A 25112-nucleotide genomic window follows, 5' to 3' on the forward strand; every position below is an offset into this window, starting at 1 on the left:
AAGGACCACTAGGAACAATTTTAAAATGGATCAAAAGATGATCCGAGTGGGACTAAAATGTGAACATCTGCTGCTGATGTTGACCATTCTTGTTTGAAAGTGTAACAACAAACCCCGAAGGACTCAAAGCCTCCCAAGAAATATGTTTGCATAAATGTTCTCAAACAGGAGTCCTGTTGTGCTTCTGCTTAAAAAGAGAAGTTTTAAAAATCAGCAGCCAAACTCTGAAGCTCTCCACGCAGGCTGGCATTTAACACATCCTCAGAAACACCTCCGTATTGATTCTAAGCAAACTGGATCGCTCTCAGCGAAATGCAGCCTCCTCTGGGGGGGCATCAATGAAGAGGAAGGGAGGCTGCAGCATGAGAAGAGGCTGAGAATAGCTGAGCGGCTGGGGAGAGGCGGGCCATTAGCATAATAACTAATTATAACGTTCAACACACAAACCTTGGGACCATCTTGGCCAATTGCTCCGGGCGGACCCTGGGGCCCCTGGACTCCCTGGACAGAGACAGACATTGGAGGTGGGGGGGATAAGAGAGGAAATGGAAAGAGAGGGAGAGTGAAATGAAAAACAGACGCAGCGCTTTGGGCTCAATGTGACTGTGTGCGTGACGGCTCAGTCAGGAGCCGCTGGGGGAGAAATGAAATTGCTCAGGTCCATTGGCACCAAAAAAATACACAAAACATCCACACACAGTCACACGAGTACATTTATTGAGCGGTGCGCACAAAAACACACAGCAAGTTTGCATATTCAACAAAGCAGCATGCTGCATCAGGAGCCCAGCTTGAAGATGTGTGTCATTTTATCTGTTTTGCAGATTTGCAGACATGAACCCTTTAACCAGAGCTTTAGCTCCACTGCTGACATACTGTAACAACTGTTTACGCCATCAAAGTCATGAGTGGATTCTGAAGTGGAGAAAGTCAGCTTTGCACTGATGTGTAACACTTAGCAAAAGTGAAGAGGTTGATTCTGTTGGGGACAAAATTATGGAGTATTTTACGTTAGTAAAGCAATAAAAGAGGCTTTTCTCTGTCGCTATCAGCTGTTCGCGTATACAGTTGAGGAGTATGTCAAAGAGCGAATGTTCATTTCTGATATTAAAGGGCGACAACAACAGGAAATGACACAAACTCTTTTAATTTCAGTAACTCTAATTCCAATGGATTATAAAACAGAGAAAAGCAGCTTTCCAACGACATACAAGCGTTAGCTTCAAAATCTGTTGGGATAACAATAATTACATGACGGTCTAAGAGTTGCCGTAATTTAAAACCACAGCTTTAGCTAAAGTTTTAGTTTTTCTCATCTTTCATATGACTGTAGTTTGGTCGATTTATGCCTTTGGAAATTAAAATCCTAAAAGTCAGAAAAGTTTAAACTCACTGTTTTTCCCCTACAGGAAACCAACAAAATATCAATATGAGAGCACAGACATCTGGACAAATTGTTTGACAATTACTTTCTTGAGAGCTTAAATCTATAGAGAAACTAAGAAGTGTATATTATGGTCAAACCTCAACTAAAATACATTTACTTTTATGGAATTCAGTAGTTTTGTTCCTAGCGGGATCTGTGGTTTAGACTCTCATTTGGGTCATTCCAAAGACTAGAAAATTAAACCAAGTTACTCTTTGCTTCTTACTTGTGGTTAAAGGTTTCTTTCACTATCAGGACTTTAACTTTGACTTTAGAAAAGCTGAGTATCTGCGTCACCTCCATGACTGCTCAAGAAAAAAATAAATTAAAAATAAAAAACAGAAAAGACATGATATCAACAAGTAATGATATTCATTCAGATTTCAAATTTGGCTATTTTTGGTAAAAAAATATGAGTTAGTAACGATAGAAAAAGCCATAGAGATACCAAGATATTTCTATTTTTTTAATCTAAGTTGTTATTTAATGAGGGTTTTTTTATGGATAATTGGCATAGTTTGCATGTTGTGGTTTATTTTACATAAAATGTGGTGGAACCTGCCTTTCAGATGAGAGCCTTTTCAAGCTAACTTGGAACTAAAATAAGGCTCTTGCATACAGAAATACATTCTAGTTAGCAAAAAACAATTCCAAGCAGAAGTGGAAGGTTTGAAAGTGGGAAGGAGAGACGAAGTACAGTACGCTGCTGAGCATCTATCGGAGTTTAAGGGGACAAACGTGTTTAAAATACTGCATGTGACTGAGAGTTTGGTCAACTGTTGCATATTTGTTCTTCACCAAGAAAAGTTATCTTAATAAAATCATGTGGCTAATCCAGGATGAACACCAATCCTTTTTTTTTCAGTTCCTTCTTTTGTGGTAGTGGGTAAATAAATATAAAAAAATACAGAACTTTTGATAATTGATCCAATGTTTTACTTTTTACATGTTTGCGTTTCTGAAAATGGAAAAATCTTTAATTTGTCATATAAAACTTTGGCTTTTTGGAGATCTGCATACATTTTGACAATTTTTTTTTCTTTTTTTTTACTGGACCACCAATTTTCCTCTAGATTGTCAACAACAGAGACGTCTGCCAAAGGGAATGAAGACGATGTATAAGAGGCATCAAAACACATCTCCTGTGTTTTTACATTTAAACAGAATCGACATGGCTTAAATATTCATATTTTGTGGAGTACTGTACAGTATTTGATCCTGCTAATCTTTAAGATCCTTGTTTATGTTATAATCTTTGTTGCACTGCTTAGATATGTCCACAAGAGGGCAGCAAAACCATAAAATCTGAGACAACAGCTCTACAGCATATGTACATGTGTGTATTTGTACACACACATTTGTACATACACTATCATAACCGTCATTACATTGTAATAGAAAACAAACCCATATTTTGACATTAGGATGAATTAGTGACCGTCTAATGCCCTTAAAGCTGAGAGAATCAAGTGAACATGTTCTCCAACATTTGCCTCAAGAGAAACACTGTTAGAAAAACACTGATGAAGCTGTTTTTTAGGATTTTATGTTTTTTTTTACCATTAAATGAATCAGTCTATGGGTAAAAACACTCAGCATTAATGATTTAATAATTAATATGTCATTAAATGAACACAAAAGAAACATAATGGATGCCCATATGTACATAATAAAAATCATATCTTTGATTTTTTTCAAAACAAAATCCATAATTGAATGTTGCATTTGATACTAGATACTAAATACATATGTGGCACTGAAATACATCTCTACAAGCTTATTAGGTCACAAGCAAATTGTAAGCTTAATGTAACTCCAAAAACACAAACGTGCATTCTTCTACCAATAACTTTAAATTTCTACTTTTTTTAGGAGGAGATGAACTTTAATCGTAAGTAAGGGTAACAGGAAGTTCAGTTAAACCTGTAACAATGTTTGCTTGGTGGATTTATAGAGCATAAACAAAAACATGACCAAATGGGAATCACCATGTTGAAGAGTAAAGATGAAAGAATTCGACCTTTGACTTGAACAAACATTTTTGGGCAAATTGAGAGGTACTTACCAGAGTTCCTTTGATTCCAGGTAAACCCTGTGGGCCGGGTAGCCCTATCTCACCCTGAAATTACAATAAAACTGTATTAGCACCATTTCTAATTAACTTTAATTATGTAAGTGACAAGAAGTTACCTGTAATCCCTGCAAACCTGGCTTGCCAGGAGGTCCCTGGGAGCCCTGTGGATGGCAAAAACTAAATTCAATGGAAAATGTCAAATTGTAATTCAAAATAAACAATAAAACAGACAAATAAAAAATGTAAAAGTCTACATTAGTAGTTTGACAGTTTAGATAGTAAACTCCTCCCCCAGGGCAGATTTGGGAAGTTTTTCCGGATATAAACATCCGCACAAATCAGAGTGTTCACAGTGTGTTTGTCTCCCCTGAACACTTTAGAGGATGCGGGTCCTCCATCTAAACATCAGCGGATTTCCTCACACCTGCGACCCTAAAGATACATGATTCTATCACCGCATCAAAGTATCTCTCTGAAGTGAGCGACATCAGAGGAGGAGTTACAGCTCAGTGAAAAGGTTTAGTCTGTAGAGAGATGAGTGATGAATTACATTAATTGAAACAGTCAAATTTGTACAAAAAGTGTTATGAGTAAAATTAACTTTAGAATCATGATCTCTGAAGAAAAACTGCAGTCAGATCATATTTGGAGATCAACTTAATTCAGCTATTTGGTGAAATCTAATTAAAGGCGACCAAATGTTTTATGGTTTTAATATAAACGTGTTCATTAAACTCAATTTCAGAATGTTTACTCACATTTCTATCACTCTCTAGCAGTGGTTTCAAACCTTTTTCAGGTTACAGACCTGTTTAATCTCATACAATTATTTCATGGCCTGGCTGGTACGAGACTGAAGTGTTCATTCAATTTCTTTATTTTTTTTAGCTTTTAGGCTTCAGTTTCTCTAAACTTTTGAGGGTGAAGTTTAACAATTTTCTGTAAAATATACAAGATTTTGTGTAGGAACTATTAAAATGTGATATAGAGGTTTACTTAATCCATAACTGTCAAAGTGGAAGCTAAAAAAATCAGACGCCAACTTCAGCCTCATTTGACTTTGCAGGTAAGACGGATAATTAAATAAATAAATAAATCAGTCAATAAAACTGGTATTTTTTGAATACTTTATGATGAAAAATGTGAATCCACCTTTGAGCAACTTTATTAGCAACATCTTCGTAACATTAGGAAGTTAGTTGTTGAATATTATGCATTTTTATTATGATCTGTGGGGAAATCTGTAACAATAAATCATATTTAGAGTTAAGACTCCTGGTTTTTGTCTGTTAAATGCAGATTTATTTTATTTTAAAGTCTATGGCTCCTCTTCCATTTCTTCATTCAGTGAAAAAAAGGAAACATTGGATCGATTAACAAAAGTTCTGTCATTTGTCACATTTGTCACACTCAACTTAATTATATTAAAACTAATATTTTTAAATGTAACAAATGAAATAATCTAATGTTTTACTTTTTTCAGTGTTGGCTCTTTTCTTTGAAAAAAATATACATTTTTGCAGAGTGGATGGATTTTTGACACATGGCCAAGCAACTTGATATCAAGTATAAGTCGGATGATGGGAGAATCCAGTAGTTTTTCAAAATAAAACTTCCTTCAGAATCAGATTAAAATCAAAACAGAAAAAAACTTAGGTTTAATTTTTTTTCCTCTGTGGTATGATACCAACTGTCCTTCTGCCTGGGTCCTCTAATCTATCTTTTCATCCAGAGATTAACTCAACCATCTATAAAATCCTGTTTGTCAATGCATTTAAGTCACAATCGGAAGAATAAACTCGAGTTAGCTTGAGTCTGATGTAATGTTTGTTATATATAACTGTTTGTTGTACTGTTTCTGTTTAGAAACGACTAATAAAGTTGTCATAATTTATTGAGTTGGTAAATCCATCCGTCTCTGTTTCAGATTGTGTTAATCAGACAATAGAATGAGGAAGGAGACACTTTTATGTCATTTCTGTAGCAAGCCAATAAACCCTCTACAGTAGTAAAACACACTGCTCAAGCTTCGTCTGTGAACCTGAGTGTGATTAAGAACAGAAGGGGGCGGGGCTCACTGTTGGGGCGCTGCTTAGCACGCGATGCCCCTGCCAGCTCAAAGTGTATAGAAGTTTTGGGAGGGGGGGCTAAATGCAGAGTTGGTGAGTGTCACCCCAAACAAGACGATTAGTCGCAGAACATGAGTGAATGTACAGATTGCTGTAAAGCGGGAAAGAGTTTGTGGTTGTGGGATGTGAAAGTGGCGAGTTAATGAGCGGGATGTAGAAGTGTGAAAACATGGAGTGGTTGTTTAGTCAGAGGACATGTTAGAATATAGGAAGATTCTGTTCTTTTCTCTGGAGGAGAATTATTCTTTGCTTTTGTTGACACTTTTAGTGTTTTTTTTTGAGTACGCTCTTGCTCTTTACCCTTTAAAACTAGAGATCCTGCGTTTATGTTGTTTGATTTACAGTATTTTTTTAATGGTAGCACAATCAACAATTTAAAAAAATTACAGCATGTTGATGATTTTGTGTTTAAGCGTCACCGACGACGCTTTAAAGGGTTAATCAGTTCTATTTGCCATTATTAGCCTGTCTTTATTGTCTTTTATTCTTCTTTATTCTATGATATAAGTGCTGACATCACTTTTTATTTATTGTATTTGGAAACAAGTCATTTTTTTGTATTTCATTTCTCACCTCTATAGTACTTGGTTGTTTACATTCAAATCAATTTTTCACTTTTCCCTAAATAAATTCAAATCAAGCTTTAAGTATAAAGCGGTTTTCATACATCGGTAACACAATGTGCTTAAAATAATTAAAACATTTCTCAACTTTAAAATTTATAAGCGAAAAATCTAAATTTTTTTACACAAAAAATAAAGAAAGAAATAAAAAAATGTAAATGTAAATGGCATGAATAAAATTGAATAAAATACCAGGGTTGCACAATATTATTGGTTACTGATAATCACTAGCCAATAGTGGACGCCAGTCGATTAGAAAAAAAAATTGCAGATAAAATAGACCAAAATTAAAATATTAAAGTGTAACCAAACCATAAATCAACTATTTTGTTGACCTCTACAAACGAGGCTTTAAAAAGAGCTCTCTGTTGGTCATTGCTAATTTTTTGACCAGTTAAAGCAAACTTGTTAAATTCTTAAAAATTTCGTCTTGAAACCGCCTGTGTGCTGCCCCCTGCATGTTGAAATGAGGTATTACAGTTGAATTCAGTGATTGGTCAAACCATTTAAGTCTCACGTCATGATCTGCAGCTCCAGTAATGATAACAGTCCTGTTCCTCAAGCCCCTCCCCTCAGACTGGATTTTCAAATTTCGGCTGTGGGTGGAGTCAGCCTCCAACTTCCCTGTTAGGTTACCCTTTAAACTTTAGCATGTCAGAGACCAACGACTCACTCGCTGTTTGAAGAATTTGTTCAACAGAAATGTTGAGCAAAAATCTCACAGTTTAACAATTCACCAAAGAAAAAGCTGCCGGTAGTTATAGCTAGCGTTAGCCTGGCGCTAGCAGTGACCACAGACTCTTCCTATGAATCATACAATACACTTTGTACCAAAAATCTTCATGCAAAACCAAAAACCTAAAAATATGTTTTGGTTTTTACCTAACAACATTTAAGTGATTTTCAGAACCCGCTAAATCCCTTTTAGAGCCAACCCAGCTACTGTTGGGTGAAGGCGGAGTCCATCCTGCACCTGTCGCCACTCTGTCAGGGCCTCACACACTCACATTCATAGCTAGCAACCATTTAGAGTCACCAGTGAACCTATAAAACATATTTTTGGACGGTGGAAGAATCTGTATTGGTTGGAGAAAACACATGAATGCATGAGAAGAACATTCAAACTCCACACAGAAAGAAAAGATCTCAATAGGGTTTTGAACCAAGACCTTCTCACTGTGAGGTGAGTGCTAACCACTATACCACCCTGCAGCTAAGACGGTGTTCTTGTAGAGTCTTACTCACAGATTCACCTTGCGGTCCAGCATCCCCCGGTGGTCCTGCTTCCCCTCTCTCTCCCTGAGGAAACACCAGAGAACATTTCTCAACATGAGCATCCATACCACACACTAGTGAACATTTGCATACATTCTGAAAACAGTGTGACATGAAAAACAACATTTATTCAACTAGTGGAAAATTTTGAATACATTTTTCTTTTCACTTTCCAGTTGCAAAAGTCATTACCTTCTTTGGGATACAAAAGATTTTCATGTGATCGACCTGAGCGTGGAGATCTGATGGTGGTGCTTGAATGAATGAATGAATGAGTGAATGAATGAATGAATGAATGAATGAAATAGTTTATTTCAAGCAATCGAGTAATAATACATGAAGTAACATCTCACATAATCAATCACAAGTTGATCACTTGAAAGGGAGTTGAAGGAAGCGAACTTATATAATCCCACCACTGCTCCACTCTGCTTTTCTTCTCTCCCAGTTCATTGTAGTTTAGTACTCATGTTCAAGCATACTTTTATATCCTGTTACCGATCCTTATTTTTTTTAAGCTATGTTCATACATAATATTAAGCTAACACACATTCAAGTGAACACTTCCAATCAAAAGTCTATGTAAACATGTGTTTCAGGCTTCTGCGCTTAAAACTCTCCATTTCATGCAAGGTGTATCAGAACAGAGCAGTGACAGACAAACCCTGGAGCAAGGTTTGCAAGATTTGAACCACTTCTATATTTAGCACCAAGAAAAAGAAGTAGAAGAAGCCACTCCCTACTTGTCCAGTGTGAACACCATGGGCTAATGGATAATTCTTGAACTCACATTTACTGCACTCTTGAAATAACATTGGACGTAGAGTTTATATGTGGATTTACAAATGTTCTGACCTTCAGTTTCAGATCTAAATGATCTCTCTCGAGTCACCCTTTGGATGGATTGAGAGATTTTCCTCTCACCACCACCCTGTCCACAGTAGCCCCTCATCCTAATTTACACAACTTTAAATTGCAACAGTTTAGAACTAACTATACACAAAAATATTTAAAAAGTTTGCACACATTGCCTGATATACACAACCGCATTTACACACAAATCTGATGTGTGACTCTTTACGTCTCCAAGGTTGGAGTGAGTGATGCGTTAAAATGCGTGCAAATAATTGCGTGCAACTTGCATTAGCCGTGGAAACACTTTATGATGTATCGTCTAGACGCTCAAGAACCATATGTTCCATTTTCAACATTGTCCGTCAAGGTGGCCAAACAATCTTCAAGGGAACTAGAGACATAATTGTGCTCCTATTTAGATCTAGCCCAGGGGTCTGGAACCTTCAACACCAAAAGAGCCATTTTGAGCCATTTTTTTATTTAGCTATTCCTTTAGAAAATGTAGCTTTCAAATATTTACACCAACCAAAATTTTTTTAAAAGGTGTGACATTTTTCTCTAAATAACAACTTTAACATCTTTAATTTTGACAGCAGCAAATACAAGTTCCTTTCAAAATAAAATACACAAAAAATGAAAGAAAACCAAGTCAAACATGACATTTTCTTTCATTATGACAACAACTAGATGCTAGGGTGCAGCATATATTAGAATATGCTAAACTCAACTATCAAATTTAATGTTTATTAAAATTGTAAGCACTTTTCCTAAAGCCAGAGAGCCACAATGGAGGGGTAAAATAGACTCTGGAGCCTCAGGTTCCAGACCCCTGATCTAGCCGCTCCAGTCTACGACCCTCTACGAACCTGCATAACCTGGATGAGTCAACTCCCATACAGGTAAAAGTGACTAAGTCTTTAATATTTCACCCTGTTTCTGTGCAAAATGTTGACAAATGTTTCTATGACTTTTATGTATTGATTCCTACCTCCGTTCATTCTAATCTGTGCTAAAATCATCTAGTGACCAAATAATAAAACCCTGAAGTGTGCAGCTGTTTCAATATTTCAGACATAAATGAACTGAAATGTGTGTTTGGCTGAACTCCTTGGTTGTTTTTAGCAGCATATTTGTAAGCCTAAAGAGTCCATGTCATGTGGTGTGCAGCGAGTCGATCCCTGTTAGCAGCCCGGTGCTGACGCATGGGCATGGTTTCTGTGGCAAATGCTGAGCTCATAGATCTTGCAAAGAGCAGCCGACTTGTTAAAACAAAAATGAAAAGAAACAAACAAACGAATTTTGTTCCACAACACAACATGCAAATAAAGTTTTACCATCTGGAAGACCCCAGAATCCTCACAGACCACTTTTTGGAGCTTAACTATATTTGTTGGTCCTTTTACGACGCCAGTGGCCTGTGAACTGGTTCCACAGTGTTACGCTGGTTCTGGCAATGAACATGTGAAACAAGCTGTAAAACATATTCTTGTACTGCAGGCTCTGCATTCATTTTAGAAACATGATTTATTGAGCTGTGTTCAGGTCGGGTCATTATTCTGTCAGTTATGTCTGAGACCGACTCATATTTCTGGAGACTTTATTCAGCTCTTTAAATACACATTTTAAGAGGAAGTCATCTTTTTAATTATCACAATAATGCTTTTGAAGTGCAGCATCAGTAATAATAGAATGCTTCTCTAAGTAATTTTGTCCTAAATGAAGCTCCATACAATAATAAAAAGTTAAAGGTTATTAATCCAATAATTTCTGGTTCTTTAAATGTTTTCTGAGCTTAATCTGAATTCCCTCTCTAACTACTAAAAGAAGTATCTAGGCCTATCCACTGTCCTAGATTTAAAAATCAAATTTGATAATTATGCTAAATACTTTTTTCTAATGGCAATTATGATGTCACAGATTTCCCAAAGTATAAACCAAATACATATTAAGATTTTACAGACTATTTATGAATCCACTGTGTTCTGATGATAAAAAAATACATTGAAATACATTTTCTTCTCATGACAAATTGCTCAAGCTCAATGCAGTGTGGTCTATTTTTGCCAATCTAGTGAGCATTGATCCACAGTGGTATTTTGCAAAGACTTTGGGGAAATTTCTAGAGCACTGGATTGTGGAATTGTAGAGTCAGACATCATTACAAATTGACAAATACACTGTATTGTAAGTCTTGGTATTGATAATAGTCTCGAGAATCGATTTGATTTGATTCACCAGAGCCAGGATCGATTCAATTCCAATTCTTTTCTGATTCTTTTGATCTTCTCAATTCAAGTTGATTCAATTCAATTTTGAGTTTTCGAAGTTTAGAGATTTTGACACATTTTCACATAAATCTGGTACAGTTCACAAACTGTAAAATGTTTTAGTGAAATAATACTGAGATTGTTAATACCATACAGTGTTACATGGATTCTCAAAGGGAGAAGCTCCAACGATTGTTCTGCTTCTCCTTGAGGGCATTTCAGATCTCGCTATACCATTACACTTTTTCCAGAGGAAAAAGAAAGTATAAGCAAAAAACTGTGTTTTAGACCACAAATGGTTACTTTGAAAAATATTTCCTTAAAAGAGTTTGGAAAATTCATGCCTGGGAATAAATAAAGATGTTCATTTAGTCAGGAATGTATGTTTAGGTTTAAGTAATTCCAGACAAACGACAGCATGCTCCATCTTAAACTGTACCAACAGTACTATATACATTTTTTAAATAAACAAAGGAAAAGGGGGCTGTGGTGCCAAATCTCAGTTCAACTTTAGATGTGACTAAAGAGTGAGCAGAAACCTGAAGGCCTGATGCTCAAATGCACTTAATTCACAACAATAAAAAAAACTTATTCCTTGTTTCAGACCATTGCAGTGCACTCATCATTCTGGAAACATCTTAGATAACCCAAACTCTCTGAAACCATTAGAAAAGACGTTTAAAACTACACCCCACACTTTACAAGCTTACCGAAGTGATAAAAGGCTCTTATTAAGGAGGAAAATTGGATGGGATTTACTTCTGGAAAAAGGCAACTTGAGAAACGGAGGTATTATTAAAAACAAGGGATGCCCTCATAGTTTTAAACATACAATAAAGTTACAATAAAGCATTTTAGAAAAGTGTTCTGATTATGGCATTTTTAGCCAAAATTTAAAAACTTGTGTCGTTTTCAAGGACATAGTTTCTGCAGAGCAGCAGTAGTTTATCAAAAAGTCACCACTGATAGATCTATTTGTCTACGAGTGGATGCATCATAATAGAGCAGAGCAGAACGACACAACTACAATCTTTTTTAAACTGCATTTTTTTCCATTTACCCTTTATTAAGAATATTTGAATAAAAAATACTTAACTTTAATCGTAATTTACCTAATTTATGTCCTAAATAATCAGATATATGCCACACAATAACATGTTAAAAACAGTATTTTCATAGGCATAAGTCTTAAAGATATGGGGAACTGATATATCTTCTTTATGTAAGAACACAGAGATGCTTGGAGTCAACTCAGTGCTTACATGGATCTGCTTCTTACTTCTGCTTTTGCTGCAGAAGCTGCATAACCACATCAGATTTTCACACTGGAAACGTGTTTTGATACACGTCTGGAAGAGGATCATGAAGATTTTAATGGCTATAAAATATAAACGTTATAAAAAGACAGAAGTTATCCTGGTGGTAGTTTGGCTACCACAGATTAAAAGACTGGAGGTTGTGGTTGCCTTCCAGAGGGCTTTCAACAGAGATTGCAACAAATTCTGACCACAGCAGCAGAGTTTTACAGCAGCAATCAAAACTCTTTTTTTCTAGTCTGCTATTGTTCTTTTTTAGACCGACTGTGACAGCAGCGCTCTGATGCTTTTGTGTGAGTTCAAAGATACTCTGCTTTCTCTCATTATTGTCTTCCTGTCATCTCTGAGCACATTTGTTCCTCTCCTTCCACCCATTTTCTGTACTTGATTATTTCCTTTTAAGCTCACAGGGATGCTGGAGCCTATCCTTGCAACTATTGTACAAAGGTGGGGTAGATCCTGAACAGTGTGCTAGTCCATCACAAGGCCACACAGAGACAAACAACCGCAGATACTCACATTCACATGTAAATGACAATTTAGAATCATCAATTAACCAATGAAGAGTGTTTTTGAACTGTGGCCAGAAGCCAGAGTGTTTGGAGAATATCTACACACGTAAAACAAGAACATGCAAACTTCACACAGAAATAACAATTTTCCTACTCTATTTGTTTTCAGAGGAGAACACATACTCTCTTTATAGAACCACACATAAAATACAGCCTCAGTGTTTCAGCTTTTGAACCACATATGTGCAGCTGAAAAATGTAAACTTGCGCATTCTTAAATCCAGTACAAATACAGAATTGTCTTTGCTTAATCAAGTGTCTGCTACATGGTCACTTCCTGCCAAGTCCTCTCTAGGAACCTTGAGGTGTACCTCATGAGGAGACTAAATAATCGCACCCGCATGTTTTGACTCTGGTCTCCACATGTCTGAACAAACTCGCTTATAAAAAGGGGAATCCTTATCAGATTCTACCCCCACCTCAGCTGGATGACATGAAAAACAACCCCCACATTCACTTTAGTGAAGCCCTCTCTTCTCATTTGCAGAACCCTTTGTATTTTTTTCAATCTACAGCTACTGAACACATCAGGCATGTGATAAATTAGGTTCTTGAATGCGCAAATAACCTATGGTGTTCACACTGGACAAGCAGGGAGGGGCTTCTTCCTCAGATATATGAAAGACTTTGTGTTATATAATCTCAGACCACAATTATTAGTTTCTCCTCTATAATCAATTTTCAAACAGGTAGTGCCTCCGAAAATAAAAGGCATAGCATCCATACGTCATTACTAAATCCGAGCCCCTGATTGGTCAATCTGGTTTAACTTTCCACATGCACTTTAATGGACGTATGTTTTCAAAACTGTCTTAAAAATGTGCATAGCCTCGCGTAAGTGCAAGAGTTTTCAACCTAGAAGCCTGAAATATGCATTTATTACTTTTTAGTCCGGCTTTTTATTGGAAGTGTTGTATATATAAGTTTAAAACAGTCTTAAAAAGTATGTGTAGCTACACGTAAATGCAAGAGTTTGGACGCAGAAGCTGGAAATTCACATTTAGTAGCATTTACTTAGTTTTTATTTCAACAAACTATTTTCCATTTAATCAAACTATTGTCCTAATTCTGTTTTAATATTTATTCATATAAAAGAGGGAAATGTAGAAAAAACTGTTCACAGCAAGTAAAAACAACTGAGATTTTGAGGTTCATGTCACATCCACCATATTGACGAACAATATCTGTATTGGCATTGATATCTGCGATGTTGACCGGTATTGGATCAAAACCCAAATGTTTAGTATCAACCAACTCCAATGCAGAGGTTGAAATTGGTCTTAAATTGTGCCTTGCTACGCGGAAACACAACATTTTTGAATGCAGAAGCCGTAAATGTGCATTTACTAGCAATTACTTTGACTTTTTATAGAAACTTTTGTTCTTAGAGGTCAAAAATGGTCCAAAAAATTTGCACAACTGTATATGAACACAGAAGTTTTGAAAGTTGAAGCTGGAAATATACATTTACTAACGTTTACTTAGACTTTACATTGGAAGTTAATTTTTTCTTGTTGGGAGTTTTTAAGTAGTCTTAAAAATGTACGGAGCTACATGTAAACACAAGACTTGAATGCAGAAGCCTAAAATGCATCTTTTCTAGCATTTACTTACATGTTGTATTAAGGTTTTATTACGCAGAGGTCTAAATCAGTCTAAAAAGTGTGCATAGCTACGCATGAACGCAAGAGTTTTAAGTCCAAAAGCCTGGAATGCTCATTTAATAGCATTTAATTACATTTTTCTTATTGGAAGTTTAAACATAAAGGTCAAAAACAGTCTTAAAATGTGCATAACTACACATGAATGAAAATGTTTTGAAAGTTAAAACCTGAAATACACATTTACTAGGGTTTACTTAGACCTTTCATTGGAAGTTAAATGTTTCTTATTTAAAGTTTTGTTCATAGGATTAAATCAGTCTAAAAAGTGTGCATACGCATGATCGCATGAGTTTGAACGCAGAAGCCTAAAATTCTCATTTAATAGCATTAACTTACATTTTGTATTGAAAGTTTTGTACATAGAGGTCAAAAACAGCTACAATGTGCATAGCTACGAATTAACCCAAGAGTTTTGAATGCAGAAGCCTGAAATACGCATTCATTACTATTTACTTACATTTTGCATTGGAGGTTTTGCAGGTATAGGTTGAAAACGACCTTAAAAATGTGCTACACGTGAACGCAAAAGTTTTAAACGCCGAAGCCTGAAATACGGATATACTCGTTGACATAGACTTTTTATTGAAAGTGGTGGCTTGAAAGCAAGTTGCCACTGATGACGTGAACGTGGCTTCATGCAGACGGCTCTCCCATAACCTCCATAGCAATCAGCTGTTTTACTGTACCCTTGTTCTGAAAGGACATCATCAGAAAACACAAGTTTCTCTCATGGATTTGCTGCATTGTTCTTCTCTGGCTGCTTTGGTCTTTTATGGCCTTTACTCTTGTAACTGTCACCAACACTGTCTCCCTCTTTAGACTGGTGGATGACTGAAGTGGGGGATCAGACTCCTCACAGTAAAGATGCTGTCAGACCGGCTTCTTTTACTTGTCTATTTTCTCCTCATCTAGACATCCAGTGATTTACAGCATCTTGTCATTTAATAGGGAATGGCGGGCGTGTTGTCTGGCTAATTATGAGGTCTGCTGCTCTTTTGGTTTATGTGAGTAGTGTGGCTAGACACTTCAAAAGCAAGCGGACGCAGAGAGGAGCTAATTCTGTTGTTTTCTATGCTGCATCGCGATGAATACTGTCCTTTAAAGTTTGCGAGGATGAAACCTCATGACCCTTAGTGAGAGCAAAGCACAAGGAGCTAGAAACCCAATTGTTTTACATTTAAAAGCCTTCTGACTCCTGGAACTGACAGTCGATGGAACAACAATCTGCCTGGTTTCTTATTATTGCTGCCAGGAGAAAACTAGTAATTAGAGTCAAATGAAAAAACAAAGTTTGTCCTCTTTAAAATGTCAAGAAACAGAATATCTTAAGTTGTAGATGATAGATTAATTCAAGATGAGCTAATCTCTAACTGAAATGACTATTTTTTTTACCATATATATATATATATATATGTTTATAAAATATTAACTAAATCAGTATATGCCTCCTTTTTCACTCAACACCATGAATGTGAATTCATAATGTTATCTGTCTATTGTCTTTAAGATACAATAACCTCGTCACCGTCTTTTTCTAACATGTTTCTCCACTTCATTAAGGCCTTAGTCAGAAGTATCTGTACGCGTTATGCAGGTTTTTGGTTTTTTGTGCCATTGAGCCTGAGTGCACAACAGACCCCTTGTCTGACAGTCAGATTTTAGTTTGTATGTGCATCGCCATACACTATTGTGTGTGTATGGCGAGCCAAAGAGGTCAATAAACGATCAATAAACTGCGCTTTTAACCCTTTTTTAAAAGTAGCACGTAAATTACGCTATCTTGTATGGTCGGGAATTGTGAGTTTGATCCCACGGCATTACATAGCAGTTTCTTCATGGTTTTTTTTTTGCTGATTTTTAGAAACACTACTATCTTGATTGTAGTTAGTGTTTCTCTTTTGTTCTTTGGTTGGATTCTTTTTTTTTTTTACAAGTTTGTATCATATTAATAAACTATTACAATTTTTAAAACAGGCTTTCTATGTTCCAGACAATTAGAAATCTATTTTTGTAGTTAACAGATTATCAAACCAACATGTTTTTACAACAGAAACAGTTGATTACTGCCTAAAAATTTGTGAAAAATCACAATGTACAGACTTTTTTTCATGATTTTGAATCCTTTCCTCTTTTTCTTAGGCATTTGTCGAAAGCATCCGTGAAAAGAGAAGAGGAAACTGAATCCGAAGACAATTTGTATTTTTAAATTCAACACCCTGTTGGATTTCTAAGTCTGACATCAACCCCATGGCTTCCTAGCTGGCTCAACTGGGATTGAGCAGCAACTGTGATGAAAAGAGCTTCCCTTGGTCATAGCTTGACCTCAGGTACAGGGTCAGGTAGAAGGAATTAAAAGCAATCAGGGAGCTTAAAAAACAGTCTCAAAAAACTTTAAAAAATCCTTTCAAGAATTTCTGGTTATTTGGTGGGAGAACAGAGTATAAGCATTGGGAAAGTCTATATCAGCCTGAATTCATTGGTCTGTGTGGCTACTAGTTTTTTCTGATAATCCACAAGCGTCTCTTACTTAAGAGAATAATGGTTTTCTAGTCTACCAGCCTCAAATGGTTTAAGGAAGTCCTTAATGTTCTTACATTACAAGTAGTTAAAGTGAACATTATGTCACACCCAAGAGCCTTGTTTCCGACTGTGCAGTCCGGATCGGACCAGTCTGGTCCTGACCGGTGCAGATTCGTCCGGGCAATTCAAGCGAGCATTTCCATTTCCAAGTGTTGGACCATCAAGGCGCATGCGGGGTGTAGACCGATGATGTAGCTGTGCGTCATAATGGTGCGGCCACAGTAGTTCTGCATATTCGCGGAATCCACTTGTCTCCAGTACCAAACACCCGTGAATAATTGTGTGACAACAGTAGTTTCGCCTTAACTAGTTCATTCAATTTTTTTTTAATGGACCTACAACCAACGGGGAAAAAAAAATTGTACAACCAGACTAATGGGTCAATTTTAAATATATATATAAATATATTAGGGCTGTCAGATTTGTTGCGTTAATTTCGCGTTAATTTGACATGTGCATGACGCCGACAATTTTTTTGACACATCCGTGCCCATACGAGCCTTTCCATACCGCGCGCGCGGGCGTCCCCCCTCTAACTCACCGGCTGCTCTCACTAGATCACGGGCGGGTCTCCAACCACCGAGCTGCGAGCTAAAACCGGCCGGCGCTAGGACCTGGAGAGCTCCTGCACCCTAACCCGGCTCCGGTTCGCATCCAGTACCACGTTTGGTGGTACCGGCTCGCGCCCGGCGCCGCGTCCCAAGAGCTGCGGACCCCCGACGTTCCGAACAGCAAGCGCACCGGGGGACGTTTTAAATGTAGTTTAAACAACGGCAGTTATTTGTACATGGAAAGATCAATCTCAGCTTTGAGTGTGTGGCCCGTCCCTCTTTCGCCGCGCAAAAATATGCAAAATATCCCAAAGTTCTGGAGGTTTAAGCGTGATCCAACCCCAGCATAGCGGTCTGTCTGCCGGCATATTCATGGCGTGAGCTCCGCTGGACACGTCGCTGCATCGCGCTGCAGCCAGAGAACGCAGCGGCAGTAAGAGACTGTCAAACTATCCACAGTGTATCCCGCTTTTCTCAGTATTTAATGTTTTAAAAAACAAAAGTTCATGGAAATGATAAATCTCTATTTCATTTATTACTGTAGTTCAGCAGAGGAGGAAAAGATTTGGTCCTGACAAAAAATGAACATGAAAGTGTTATGGAAATGTTATTTTTGATGTTTTTTATTTTATTTTACTGAACGTTGATTGAAGTTTTGAATTTAAAATGCCCTTCACTTGCACTTGGGCTTTTGTTAGGCATTTGATGTTACAGCCTTTTATTGTTAAGAAGGTTTATCTCAATACAATGTTACAAAATAAAGTATTTCTGATGAAAACGATAAATTTTGTCATTCTTGTTTTCATAATTAATGTAGAACTGCTAAATTCCACAAAGCACACATGTTTTTCCTAAAAAAAGGCCACATATTAATTTGCGATTAATTGCAAGTTAACTTTTAACCATGTCAATGCGATTAATCGCGATTAAAAATTTTGATTGCCTGACAGGTCTAATATATATATATATATATATATATATATATATATATATATATATATATATATACTTAAAAAACATTTCTTAAATTTGCTTTTTAAAAGTTTTCTGAAGAAATGCTGTCTAACTTCTGTATCTTTACCCATCAGTCTACGCAGACCTCCCACAGCTGCATCTGGTAAACCAGAGCAGGGCTCTCCAGGCCTGATAATGGACTAGCTGCCTCCACAAGGAGAATTATTTTTAAGCGGCTTCACTCGAGTGACAAACAGCATCTATTTGACAGCCAGTGTAATGCTGAAAGAGAGTGGTTATTTAAAGACCACACTGAAAGCCTGAAGCCTTTGTTTATCTTCGTTTAGGCTTCATTAACCCTTGATGGGGCTGTTCCACATGATTGAAGAGAAATTCTGTCCGGCGCTCCTCCAGGCGCTTAGCTGATCCTGAGCGCCAGTATTGCCCACATCTGGATGTTTTTTTTTCTACTTTCACAGGTTGAATGCAGACTTTTCTGCCTCCAATCAGATAATGGAGTCCTAACTGGTGTGTCGAGCATTTACTCAGCATTTTCTGGTTATCGTGTTTGACTGTGCATGTTGCTCTTTCAGCGTTTACAGCATTATGCTATGTGCTAGCTGTAGCATGTAAAAGCTTTCCTGGTGAAGGAGGGAACAAATTCCCAGAAACAAGGTCGTGACCTGTGTTGCACTGAGTCTCCGTAAACATTGGGGTAGCTTATCTGCTAGCAACCAGCATTTTTATTAAATAATAATATAATTCGCAGCAGTAGCACTATCACCTTTCGAACAGTAAAAATAAGTGTAACATTGTCACTAATGCCTCAAAAGAAAAGTATCCTTGTATTTTGACTGAATGCTTTTGACTATAAACTTTTTTCTTGCACATATTTACATTTTTCAAAATAAAAGTCAATTTCAAACTTTGACAATTAGCAAAATCTCCTGTTGTATTTTGACGTTTAACTAGTATTTCATCTACATGCTAGCTGTGTTGGCTAATTTAGAATTTTTTTCTGTTTTTTTTAGGGTTAATTTGCCATTCCGCTAATATTTTAGTTAGCTATTAGCTTCAGCGTTTTTCAGCTATTGGCTTTAGTTATTTCAGCTACCAACTTCTGCCACATTAAGCTTACAGCCTTCACTTTATCACAGTATGAATGCATGTATATATCTAGGGAATGTACATTTCTAGTTTTTCATGTTTAAGTATAATTTTCTTCTGTAAAGATTACAGAAATGAATGATTTAAAATTCGGATATGTGGTCACAACATTACTCTTAAAGGCTGCAGTGTAGCTTCTGATTAAAACGGGATTATGTCTTCATGAAGCAACACAGCTGAACAGTGACGAAGATAAATCTGGCAAACAAAACTCGACCTGGACACTTTGCTTCGTATATCTTAGTCACATATGCTGTTGGCCTGTATGGACCGGTTAATAATGATGATGTCATCAAGATGTAGTGTTGTCCAAATCTGAAGACACTATTTTCCCATAACTCTATGCTTGGATGGCCAAATGTAGGGGTAGGGCGAAGTCATAGGTTTAGGCGAAGAATTCGGATTCAGCCTGAGTGTACTGGAAAAATGTTAGCACACCTTAGATGTATAGGTGATACTGTCATATGGTGTCCCTGTGCTCAATGGGTTCTAACTGACCACACATAAGTGCTTCAAGTACACAAGTGCCTACACCCTGGCTGTCTAATTTCCTAATTTCTGACAGCAATCCATTAACATGTTATCCTTACCAACTCACTGAGTCTAAGATTTTAAAATTTCATCCAGGCCCCATACAGAGTTCCCCATTTTTCCTCCACAGAGCTCGTTTCCCCTGTATGGGGCAGTTGTGACTAAAGCTTTAGTAAATCAGAGTCTTCTAAGGTTAAACATTCTGTTTTAAAGAGGAGCAGAATCACAAACATTATAGTTTTCCAACGCTGACATTTACTTACAAGCTGGTGCTACTCCAGACTATAATTTTACAGTTTTTCTTCATTTCTTTGATGTATTTTTGGCTGTTGTGTGGTCCATCAGCTGCACACATAGTGGTTTTAGTTATAAATACTGTCAGCTGACATCTGGCATTTTTCCTAAATTCCTTACAAATTTTCCTGCTGTCTGTGATTTCAGCTCTTTGCTTACTTTCAAACTGGTGATTTAGCCATAGTTGGTTTATCTTTTCCTTCTTTTGAATGATCAGCAAAGAGGCATATAGGTGGAATGTTAGCATTACATTGCATTTCATTATTTGGGGTGTCTTACTGCAGTTGGTGTAAAACATTTCCAGATTCCTGGAGAAAGTTGTTTATTATGATAACGAGAAGAATCCTAAATTACTGAGTAAAACTGGAGTTCAGAGAAGGCTGGAAATAGCATCACACACTTGAAACTGGTGGGCGGCTTTACACGGCTGCAGATGTGCGTGTGCTCTGTAATTCAGAGGCTACCGCAGGCGGTTCGTTCTCTGCACGGCTTTGTGTTCTGCTGCTGAGATCATGTGGGAGAAGTGGGGATGTTGTTAAATGGTGACACGCGCGTAGAGACGAACCGTCAGCTCACGCTGCTGAGTGATGCTTTCATGAACAGGAACTGAAACTGAATTACTGTCATCATATCCACCACGAAAGTGGAAAAAGTCACTATTATCTAAAAATTGTTCTTTAAGTTAGAATAAATTTATTTATAAAGTACATTTAATTCATTAGTTTCACAAAGTGCTTCTCAAAATAAAATCATCTTTTAAAAAACTTCATAAAATGCAAAATAAAACCCGCTATCTTTAATAAAATAAAAAATAAATGATGAAAAACACATAATACCATCAACCTGCTGTCTCTTACACTTCCAACAAAATGAATCATAAACTAACACTATTTAAAATTTAGAAAATGAAATAGATAGAAATGAATACATTAACCCTTTAGTTGCTTGCTTAACCAAACAGTAGAGCACATTTTGATTTTTTTTTTTTTTTTTAATGATAGAGTGTACAACTCACCCATGGTCATAAAAAAATGATTCAAAAAGAATTGTAACAGATATTTTCTAGGTTGGTTTGTTAAAAGATTGGAGGAGACAGTTCTCAGTGCCCACAGAGGATACCCAAGGGTGGAAATCCTCATCCTTTTTAATACTACAAGAAAGTAAAATTGGTAAATATTGGTAAATATATGTATGTATATATATATCAGTTTTTTTAACCCTTTGACACCAGAGCTGCCGCCGGAGATACCTAAATAACATGCTTTTTAACATACAGTGACTGTTTGATGCAATCAACGTGAATTAGCTGATTCTGTAACAGAGAAAAGCGTTTTTTCTTATTGACTTTGCAGCTGTATGCCACACATACTTCATTAACGTATCTAAGTTACGAACATTTGGAAGCTTCAAAAGCCTAAAGGGATGCAAACCTGCTTGTCTTTAATCTACATAAATCTTGTGAACACTTAACTACTGTAAAGTGTTGCCAGGCTGTTTTCCTTCGCTTCATAATGCCCTTGAATAACGCTAATTGCATAAAAGGTTAAAGTTGCAGTATTGAAAACATGTCAACACTAAAGCTCTGGTGTTTAAAGGTTAAAAGAAGTTGTTTAAGTTGGATAACAAATAGTAGGCGAATGTTATTTTTCGAATACAAAGATTTTGGCGTTCCAGTATTAAAACTAAATTTAAGACTTAAGCCTTACACTCAGGCCCAATCCATTTTTTTTCCTTTCTCCCTTTCCCTACAAAAAAACAGAAACAAAAAGTTCCGAACACATTCCAACACTTTGAAGTGGTCCTGAGAACATGTGTAACGCATGTCTGGGTTTGAGTGATAGAATAGAAATGTCCACCGACCTTTTGTCCAACTGGTCCCATCAGACCAACATCACCTGGAACTCCCGGCTCCCCCTGATTAAACGACAAACATTTGACATATGACATTAATTCACTCTACTTTATAACTGTCTCAATTCCATCTCCAAAAATGCTAACGATTAAAATATACGTATTGTCTGGTTTCTGAAATAGCTTTTCTTACGGGTCTGTTTTAGTCTTTGAAGTTAAAGTTTGATCACATTTCTTTTTTGTTAACTTTTTTGGTTTTAGCTTTTTTATTATTATTCCTTTTTGGTATGTCACTGATATTACTGATCCTGACATAACCCAGTCTCAATCTGTCGTGTCATACCTACGTTGGTTAATTGGGCAAAACAATTTCACAAAAATAAGGTTTGAATTGTACAGTGAAAATGTTTTACTTTCTTATTTTCTAAAGGCCTACTTAGGGTCACATGACTTTAGAGTTTCTGCCTGCAGTGACACAAAAATGGCTGATCTCCCTTCTTTTTTGGGTTGAAATAGGGTAAAGATTTGCCCACAACCTAGCTTATTTTATGAGATTTTCTATCGAAAATCTGCCATGTTTTTTGTTCATGGCAGGAAGACATTTAAAAGTCACGCGATCCTAAGTTCTAGAAAATGAAAAAAGTTTAACGTAGCCACCATACAGATCAAAAAACATTTTTGTAAAATTGCAAATTTTTTCCCTATGAGTCAGTGTAGGCGTTACATGATTTGGATTGAAACTGAGAAGATACTCCACGAAGATTTTCATTATATTTCTCAGGTATGATAACTTTCAGGCAGTACGGTCGACATTAAGGAGTTAAGTGTGAAAATAAATTAGATTAAAGTTTGGTTTACACATAGCCTGGTTTGGATAAGACATCAAGACTGCATAACTTCTTAAAGCAAAATTGAGATGACAAAATGAAACATGAAACAAAACATACATTTTTCTACTTTCTCTTCTGATGTCAAAGACAATCAGATACACCACATTTAGGGGTGGAGGAAGCTAAACACTTGGTCTTTTTTGTGTAAATCTCAATGAGAATATCAGCCTGTATTATAATTTTGGAGCGATCAAAATCTGAACAGCAAGAAATAGTTGGAAAATGAAATCCGGAACAAGTGCTGATCCTTGTGTTTTTGTCAGTGAAACATCTAGAATGTTCCAATGTTCACCCAGCAGGTGGCACTGTGAACCTTTTAGATCAAATTTACTTTGAAATTGATTCATATTTGCTGGCACTGCAGAACTCTTTTATCTTTTGTTGCTATAAATAAATATTATATTGGATTTTTTGATCAAAAAGATAATGTTGCTTTTTTTCTTTTTTTTTTTGATAACAGATAATTTGTAACATAAACTTCATGTTCCAGTTTGTGTCTGTGAAGCTGCAGTTGTAGGAGTTTGGCTTAAACGTTCCTGTTTCGTCACCCTAATATTTGCATCTCTAGAAAGTCATCAGAATGTTTTTCTCACCTTGTATTTACATTTCAACTGAGCAGAGGGTTTTTTTCCAAAAACTGTTTTCCAAATGTAGATATTTTATGTCCGTCTTCTAAGTTGTGAATTTGAGTCAGTCGTATATATCTGCATATATAAAGACAATCTCACCGTTGGTCCTGTTTCTCCTGGAGGTCCTTGTTCTCCCATCTCACCAGGAAGTCCCTACACACACAAAGAAAACAAGCCCGTTTTGTGAAACACCAACTAATTCTGACCATTGAAAGGAAATACTGTTGGTAAGGTGCTTTAAAGGTGGAAATTTAGACGTTGTCAGGGCACAGTTATGTCTTAACGGGACCACATTCATAGAACATGGATGGATGGATGGATGGATGGATTGTGCTGGAAACAGTGAGCGGTAAAGACCCCTTGGCCTGTCCAGAGAGCAACTTCAGAAACAAAGAAGCCATTGAACCATTTTTGTTGTTGTCAAACTGACCTGGGGTCCTGTCTGCCCTGGTTCACCTGGCAGTCCTGGTTCTCCTCTGTCTCCCTGTAACAGCAGTGAAGTTCAGTCAGGAAGAACAGACTTTGAAGAAAGCAACAGGAATGATCCAAATGCATCTTCCATGCTTACTTTGTCACCTTGAGGACCGGGCTCTCCTGAAGGTCCCGCTAAGCCCTCTTCACCCTGCCCAGAAGAAAGGTATAGGTGTCACCCTTACACACAGTGTCTTCTACTACCATGCATGCAGAGACAGGGAAAATTCAATTTACAGTACCGGTACTTGATCATTTCAATGTCGAAGTACTGCTAAAAGATAAATTGTGTGTACTTATATAGCGTTTTATTTCCTTTCTTTCCTTGAAGGCCCAAAGCGCTCGCACTGCTGGCAATCAATAACCACCAGGGGTAATGTGAGGACACTTCGACACATGAGTGGGAGAGGTGGGAACTGAACCAGCTATCTCTTGGTTGGAATCATTTCTGCTCTTTTTTGAGTCACAAAAGTTTTTTTTTTCTTTCAGGGTTTTGTTCTGTTTCTTTTAGGACCTTGAGATGATCTCAACTGTAAAGTGAAGATCATTTTTCAAACTTTTTAACTGAAAAAGTCAATCTTACCATTTAAGTCCTGCCACAAGATAAAACAGTAACAATGCCCCCATTAATATGCTGCGTAATAAAAAATCTGTACTCAACTATTCCATTGTACTAGACTGAAATAGACATTCTTCACTTCTTTTCAAGTGTTAATCTGTAAGAAAGATTAATCAAAATCCAGCCAATGCAGATGTTTTCTCCTTCTGAGTTTCTCTTTGTTGACATTTTTCAGTAAAATTAAAAAATAAACATTAGAAGACAGACAGGAGAATTCAGACATACCACAAGACCAACAAAAATAACTTTAAAATATTGTGATTTTTAAAGATTTGAACAACTACAGTTCAGACTTCATAAAGAGCTAAGATGTGTGACCCAGAAGTAGGACTGGAAGTATCCAAAATGAATTAGCTTAAAGGGTTTATCAAAGT

The 25112-nt window shown here is 36.8% G+C and overlaps 1 protein-coding gene across 1 annotated transcript in view; it reads right to left on the minus strand.

The window, feature by feature from the left end:
* The window catches only part of si:dkey-225n22.4 (collagen alpha-1(XXI) chain), a 69556-nt gene that overhangs the window by 22727 nt on the left and 21717 nt on the right, over positions 1-25112 (minus strand). Inside the window, exons 15-22 of the mRNA XM_036217352.1 lie at positions 24217-24270; positions 24079-24132; positions 23748-23801; positions 22139-22192; positions 7498-7551; positions 3617-3661; positions 3492-3545; positions 448-501 (exon numbers count right to left, since the gene is read on the minus strand). Coding sequence (XP_036073245.1) covers positions 448-501; positions 3492-3545; positions 3617-3661; positions 7498-7551; positions 22139-22192; positions 23748-23801; positions 24079-24132; positions 24217-24270 — 423 coding nt within the window. The remainder of the gene's footprint in view (positions 1-447; positions 502-3491; positions 3546-3616; positions 3662-7497; positions 7552-22138; positions 22193-23747; positions 23802-24078; positions 24133-24216; positions 24271-25112) is intronic.

The sequence above is a fragment of the Oryzias melastigma genome, linkage group LG20, assembly GCF_002922805.2.
Source record: "Oryzias melastigma strain HK-1 linkage group LG20, ASM292280v2, whole genome shotgun sequence".
Lineage (NCBI taxonomy): Eukaryota > Metazoa > Chordata > Actinopteri > Beloniformes > Adrianichthyidae > Oryzias > Oryzias melastigma.